This window comes from Hemibagrus wyckioides, linkage group LG23 (assembly GCF_019097595.1).
Source record: "Hemibagrus wyckioides isolate EC202008001 linkage group LG23, SWU_Hwy_1.0, whole genome shotgun sequence".
NCBI lineage: Eukaryota > Metazoa > Chordata > Actinopteri > Siluriformes > Bagridae > Hemibagrus > Hemibagrus wyckioides.
Genome location: NC_080732.1, coordinates 3,241,276 through 3,249,076, shown reverse-complemented (window position 1 = coordinate 3,249,076; position 7,801 = coordinate 3,241,276). Strand labels below are relative to the sequence as shown.

The following is a 7,801-nucleotide window of genomic DNA, read 5'->3' as shown; positions in this document are numbered from 1 at the left end:
TGGTGTTGGACAAGAAGTTACTATCCAGTGCAGCTCTTCTTTTTCTGCTAATGAACACCAGGGTAATTTGTTATTTAATCTAAAACTGGTCTTTCCTTTAACAGGTGAAGCAGAAGTGGCAGCTGTTCTCCATGTAAGGCAAAGCATTCAGTCATTCGGATGAGCAGCTTAGATAACCAGAGATAGACAGTTTCAATACTTTCTCAAAACTTTATGAGCAGTGAGGAATCTTTTTAGAAATCCACTCTAGTGTCTGGATCTAGCTTAAGGATTAAAACCATAAAGGTTGGAGGATGTCCCAGTGACTGAATGACTAAACATTAATGGTTGTCAATCTAATCAATGCAATTCTCTTGAAGCTTCTCGCTCCTTGTAGTGCAATTACCATTACCCCCTTTTTATTCACAGCATAGATTTATGTATGAATATGATCCAACTATAACACTCTCATGAAGATGTCTGAGATGTCTGTCATGCAGGGTACTGTCGCTCTTCATCTTGCGTTCATGTTTGTGTGGGTTTTCTCTTAACTCTCCAGTTTCCTCCTACCTCCCATAATGATTGGTTACTTTATGTCACCCTGAGGTGTGAAAGTGTGTGTGCATGGTGCTCTGAGATGAACTGACATCCTATCCATGGTGTAGTCACACCTCGTGTCCAGTATTCCCAGGATAGCCACTATAACCCTGACCAGAAGAAACCGGTTACTGAATATGAAGAATGTAGCATTATATTTATTTCTTGGTGTGTGTAACATTTGTTAAAAAATATTCTTTCTGATAGTAAAACTTAGCACAATAATAAATCAATAATACATGAATACATCATTCATTTAACGACCAGGCTTTAGTGCTATCACTGCCCCATATTTTTCCATAGGTCTAATGAATGTATGAAAGAATATTTGCTTATAATTCATGAGTAATTAATTCCTGGTGATTCCTAAAGGTACTTGTGCAAAAGTTGAACCCTGACCACCACATGGGGTCTAAAGTGAACAGGTTCCACATAGGCCTATCCAATGACACTTGTTAGCACCGGCAACTGGCAGAGCTGTAAAAAGTCCAAAAAAGGTGGTGAACGCTGTAGTGCGCATGCGTAGAGACCAACCTCCTGAGCTGGGCACGATGTCAGAAATACCTTCAGTCCATCATTGCCCTGCTCCGAGCCTGGAGAACAGCCGGAGAACCTTCTGTTTCCTGGAAGATGACAATTGAGAAATCAGTGGTGGATTTAGGAGGACTTTAAGAGAGAGGATATACAAAAAATCAAGGAATGGAGAATTGAGGAGGAAATTTTACTGGAATTTTACTTTTAAAGAAAGGAAGAAAAAGGGGGATTTGGGTGAGAATGCGCGCGGAGTTTGAGAGGGTGGATTACACGCCAGAAGTCCGTGTTGGTTTCGCTCTGTCTCTGGGGGAAGACATTTGAGAAGATCGTTTTGGAGGACACACACACACACACACACACACAGCCTCGCTTCCGCAGCGCAGACGTTTGCAGCATTGCAAAGGATTGAGGCACGATTCGCCAGAAGGTTTTTTAAACACTGGATCTTCCTTGTATGATGCTACTAATACTAAAGTAAAACAATACTACTAATAAACAAACCAGCTCGAATATGATGCAGCCTTTCATTCAAACTTGCTGGAAGTCTCATGACAGATTTTTCGGACACAATGGATACTTGTGGATGTCTTGATATGGATTTACTGCCTGTCTGTTTACGGATCTAGTCACTTCTGGGCTCTCCGACAAATGACCAACACATCTGTAAAATTTTCTCTCACCGTCCTTACCCATCCTTTATCTATTTACCAAATTATTTACGCCTCCATAAAGCCGTAACAACGGCAGCATGCAAACCGCAGGGTTCCCGATGGCCCTCGCGGTGCTTTTGACCATGTTAACGGTGATGGACGTGAAGGCGAGCGGGGAGTACTGCCACGGCTGGAGGGATCCACAGGGCGCATGGCGGGACGGTTTCCAGTGTCCTGAGCGCTACGACGCCGCCGAGGCGATTATCTGCTGCGGCAAGTGCGAGCTGCGTTACTGCTGCTCCAGCATCGAGGCCAGGCTCGATCAGGGAACCTGTGACAACGACAAGAGGGGAAAAGAAGAGCCGGGTGCGGGGCACGAGGAGGGCAAAAACTCCGGTGCAGGTAAATTGGAGTGCATGTCAAACATGTTACTGCCTATAAGCCTTAATTCGGTGCGTAAAGGCGCACGTTAAGCTACTCTGCAAACATTTCTACAATAAAGATAATGAATACAATAAAAACAGATTTAGTCAGATCATTTTGCCTTCATCTACCAAATCAAAAACACATTACAATTTTTTGGCAAAAGAATGGACAGCACCAGGATGATTTTTTTTTTGTTGCATTTGAAAAATATCTAAACTCACACGAAAACCAGTGTTATATCACTAGATGTGGTGAAAATGTGTACAAACTTCACAAAGATTCAAATGTGCTAGATAGATAGATGATTCAATAAGATGAATTTGACACTAACTGAGTGTCAGAAATATAAGTTGTTGTGGCAATGGGATGACACGACTTAATTCGAGCCACCAACAGAACCACACCTCTGTTCACACCACTGTTCACTTATTCAGGTATTTATGAGGTATCGTGATTGATGACATATGACAGAACCCTGGTCAGTTTTCCTGCTTTGATTTAATTCCACGTTTGGATAGATATTGCAAGCTGATGGTGTCTGTAATATATCTTATTACTGATTCGATTGGAGGAATCGGTTTACGTGAATCAGATTACGCACCAGATTCTCCACTGAGATTGCTGTATAAGGCTAGCAAATATTCGTAGTCTTTTAAGGAATTTAATGTCAGTTTCTTTGAAACAAACTGCTGGAATTAGCAAGAATGTGTACTGGTGTGCCTAGACAATATAAACATATTTTGGCTTAATTATCAGGTTATTACACTTAAGGCTTAATTATCAGTAAAAATGCTGTACAGTCGTCTCAAAGTAAAGAGACACAACATGGGAAAAAAAGAGGGAAAAAAGACTTATACCTAAAAAAAGGCATCTTATACAAACTTTAGATTCATTCGACTCGCGAATCGACTCGCTTGTTCAATTCACTTGAAAGAGTCGTTTGAACTGACTCGCTGGCGAATCGCCCATAATTACGGATCACTGCATCATCCTCGTTGATATCCACACACAGCACGTCCTTTGTCTGCACAGCAGTCACAGCAGCGCTGCTTAATCAAGTTTTGCATGGCCCTGATTGCTTTAACTCCGTGAGGTTTAAGCGTAAACTGTAAGGGCTGGACGAGGGAGTAACTTGTCCTGTATGAGAGTTGTGTAAAGGCTGGAGGCCCTGAGGGGCTGCCAAAGCTTTCTTCAATGAAAAGGAAGTCAGGTGTCTGGTTTCATGCATCTAGGAAAAAAAATTAAAAGGAGTTCTCAATCCATCATATTGCATCCTTTTCTAACAGTACAATAGTGTTTGACTGTGACAGCTGCCATTGAATACATCTGCGCCTTGGCAGAGTTGCCACATTGTTCTGAAATTTTCCAGGTCAATCACGGGTTTGAAAACAAAAATCTTTTCCAGGTCAGCTTGAACTTTAACTCAGTAAAGTATGTGTTATTTTGAGAAACTAATACATATATACTATCTTTACATATACACACATCTTTTGCCTCTCCACTGATGGACAGGTGGTAGTAAGATTTCTGGACAAAGGAGTTTGCTCTTTCCTGTTGCTTCGTAACATGAAAAGGAGAGGCTGGGGAGGGAACTATGTTAGTACCTGCTGTTATACTTTTCTGTTAACAAAATAACAGGAACTAACTTGTCTGGCAGACATTCCGCAATATTAAATGTAACTATAAACCTTTAAAAAGCATGTTATTTATACATACATTAAAAACTAGCAACTTTCAAAGCAGTAACACACTTCAGGACATGCTGTTACAGGAAACTAATCCACTTCACAGATGTCAGATGAACCTATCATTGATTATTTTCCAATAATTGCACACCCTGTTATGTTTCATTCCGTATTTTGGTAGACACAAAGAGTTAATTCAACACTATAGGTGTTAATTCAGCACTGGGGATTTCACTCTACCGTTCCATCCTGCCCAGCGCCTTCATTAATAGCCCGCTTGGGAGGAAATGTAAAATCTGGACTGGCAGCATTGCAAGCCTAGAAATCAAACCCGGTCAGTTCACGTACACAAATGGCAAATTGTCCCTCGTGGTTATTAATAGCAGAGTTCGCTCGGCTCGCGTGCTGCACAGCAAGAGGATCCAGTTAGGACTTGACTGGATCTCCATAGCGACAGCGCTGCTCGCCTTGCATGTTCATAAACAATGGATCATGTCTAATGGCTCTAAGGCACAAAAAAAGACACACTTTCCAAGCGTTAAATGGATGTCTGGCGGCCTTGCTTTGGGGTTGTTTTCTGAGCGCTTTAAAGGGCAGCCTGGAGAAATCCTATCAACAGTGAAGTTTTAGGAAAGTGCTTGTGTTGTTAGAAGACCATTTTCTCTCCGCTTCTACACTTGGTGTGCCGTGACACCAAAACCAACCGGTTCACCTTCATGTCCTTGAAAGCAGGGAATAAGCAGGTTTGATATAAGCAGAAGAAATGCTATACACTGCTAAAACCCCACAATTAACATTTACTCGCATCCAGTTGCACTGATAAATACCCTAGATGTTTATGCAACACAAAGGGATTTTCGGCATAAATCCACAGTCAACATTCATCTTCGTTTTCTTCCAAGTATTCCACAAATCTCCTTTCTACGCTATATCTGCTTTGTGCTTATGTGCTAATGACAATGCTGAGAAACCTGAACTAGTGAGTCCATAGTTCATTGATGGAGGGGAATCACCCGAGCAAACCGAAGACAGCTGCAGTCTAAGACCATGGGCTCTGACACATGATGTCTGGCTGTGTAACCGCTGCTCCATGCTGAACAAAAATGCAACAGGTGTGCACTTCTGTTAAAAGAAACCTGGGAAGGTCAGGAAGAGGAAACACATACTGTTTAATGGAAAGTTTAATCTTTGTGTATATGGTTTAAACCTTTAATTGCTTTTAAAAATAAACAAATTCATAGTCCATAATTACAAGTTCACAGTCCAGCTTTGGGAGGCGGGGCTTAGCCAGTGGAATGACACCAACCACAAAACCAGCTAGTCACTAGCAAGGACCATTTAGACTTTAGAGTTATGACATCCTGCACCCGCTCCTGCATTTTGCGGTCAAAGGTCGCTGGTTTACGGAATATCCCATTGTCTTATTGACACGTTTTCCATGGCTAAAGATGATCCTCTTTTACATGGTTATTAGAAATAATATACATACTAATCACATCCACTCTCACACAGGCACGAACCGAGACAACATTCACTAGCAAACACACCGTGACAGCAAGGTCAGAAAGGTTGCAGCTGCATGCAAGTAGATTAGAGCTGATCAAAACAATGTTAATAACTGCTAATGAGCAACTCTGAACCCCTGGGGACTCATCACAGCCATGTCTCTTCACTCCGTCTCGCTCTCATGTGGACCTGAGAACCGTGTGTCCTATTGATTTGACAGTGATGGACTTTTCTAGCACCCTTTTCCCCTCCTGATGTTTTGCTGCTTTGTTTGAGACAGTCTGTTGTTTCGGTGGTTGTGAAGGCAACATCAGTGCTAGATTATATTTCAGTACAATTTCCACCGCGATGATAAAGGGACAGCTGCACAATGAGCAGGTGTAAAGTGGCAATGATTTGTGAAATGGAACTGCAAATAACATGTTTGAATTACAGACACTGGAGCAAAGCAATCTTTAACAAGCGTTGACAAGTTTACTCTTCGATAAGGCACAAACATGCCATATTTCACATTAATGTACCTATTTTTTTGGCAGATTAAAACCTTTTAAGGGTTACACATGAATCAGGTTTTCATTACATTACTCAAAGTTACTCATTTAAAGCTCATAGTCCTTAGTGTTGTGTTAAACACACAGTAAACATCATTACTCTCTTTACAGTGCCCATCTATGTGCCTTTCCTGATCGTGGGGTCGGTCTTCGTGGCGTTCGTCTTGCTCGGCGCGGTGGTCGCTGTGTGCTGCTGTCGCTGCCTCCGACCCAAACAAGAACCTGCCTCCAGTGGCGGGCGTCTCCTGGAGTCCATCCCCATGATGACCTCACGGGGCTCCTCCTCCCGTCAGTCGAGCACGGCCACCTCGTCCAGCTCTTCAGCCCCGACCGCTGTTGCTCGCCCAATCCCAGGCCCTGCTCCCGCCCCCATTTTGCGCGCCCAGGCCTCGTGCTGCCTGCCACCAGATGCCAGCGTCTACGTCAACATGCCCACCAACTTTTCAGTGTTGAACTGCCAGCAGGCGACGCAGATCATGCCTCATCAGGGTCAGTTCCTGCATCCTCAATACGTCGGTTACGCCCACCCGGTCTCTCCCACCCCGGCCTTCCTGGACCCTACGCAGGGCGCCTACAGACCCCTGCAATCTCCGTTTCCTCCACCTACGAGTATGACGAGCGTGACGAGCGTGACAAGTGTCAGTGGAGAGCAGAAGCAGCCGGCTGTGACTATATGAGAGGCTCTTGTGTGTGTGTGTGTGTGTGTGTGTGTGTGTGTGTGTCATACAATGAAGGAGTGAAAGAATAGTCATGAGGACCCTGAATCCCAGGTCAGTTTCAGGGCGAGACGCAGTGTGTCATGTGCTCTGCAGACTGTGTGTGCACTGTTTGTGTTAAGAAGATCCTCTCTATCATGGAGAAAATGGACCCTGTGCAAATGCTGTCTCCTTCAGTGCCTGGTGCTAAAAAGTTTTTACTCCAGGAATCTCTACCTTAAGGTGGTAGCCCTCCATCTTCACCTGAGTGACACCTCATCTGTTTCGGAGAGGATAAATATATGTTCAGTTTCTTGCAGTAAAGATCTAAATATTCAATCCCATTTATTAGGCGAGTAATGAAGCCATTACTCCAGCGGCACCTCCACCCCAGGAGAAAGTGCCCCATCTACCCCTGACTTGCCTTCATTTTTTAAAATGATTTTTTATTTTTATTTTTAAAAAACGTGTTTGTTTTTTTTAATAATTGAAGGTATATGATTAATCCTAATATAATGTATTGTTTTTTTGGTTTGAGAATTTAAATAAATAAATAAAAAATCCCAAAGCCGTAACCTCTGTCCTGTTTCTTGTACAATTCTAAGATTGTCTGAAAAAAAGTGACTTTTATTTTTACCCCATAGAACAAAGCTAATTGATTTGATTAGCTGAACTTGACTTAATCAATAGCTTCCTAATTAATATCGCAAGATATCTGTAGTTGTTTCAAAGTCGTGATGAAATGTTGGCCATAAGAACCCAGCATAAATTCAGTTGCTAAGTTTATTGAGGTGTATGCTAATTGGAATTGGTGTAATAGTAGCTGTAGGGAGCCTTTGTTTAGTATTTCGCCTTCATATCTGAGGTAAATGTTGCTATTGTGGAGAATTTTGTCTTGTTTCTGCCTTCGCTGCGCATTTCCTTTTGTCTGTCTGAAAGAGCTTAAGTGTAAATGCTAGTTAAATTGTTAGCCTGTTGGTTATAGCTAGCTTCCCCTGACCTAGTAATCACTGGAACTGCTGAAAAGCACAAATTCACAAGTTCCGAACGTGTCATATGTTTATAGCGCGTCTACAGAGAGCTGTTAATTTTATAGGATGAACCAATATGGCTGCCAGATGGTCTTCACATCACACGTGACGTCATCTCTGACACGAGTGTGTGCCAAAACATCGGTA

General features: G+C 42.6%; 1 protein-coding gene across 1 annotated transcript; it reads left to right on the top strand.

The window, feature by feature from the left end:
• The first annotated feature begins 1,136 nt into the window (after window positions 1-1,136).
• LOC131343960 (protein shisa-2 homolog) lies at window positions 1,137-7,198 on the top strand. The gene is made up of 2 exons (XM_058375854.1): window positions 1,137-2,162; window positions 6,040-7,198. Exons 1-2 carry the CDS (start codon window positions 1,859-1,861, stop codon window positions 6,603-6,605), a joined length of 870 nt encoding a protein of 289 aa, XP_058231837.1. The 5' UTR covers window positions 1,137-1,858; the 3' UTR covers window positions 6,606-7,198.
• Window positions 7,199-7,801: the final 603 nt, after the last annotated feature.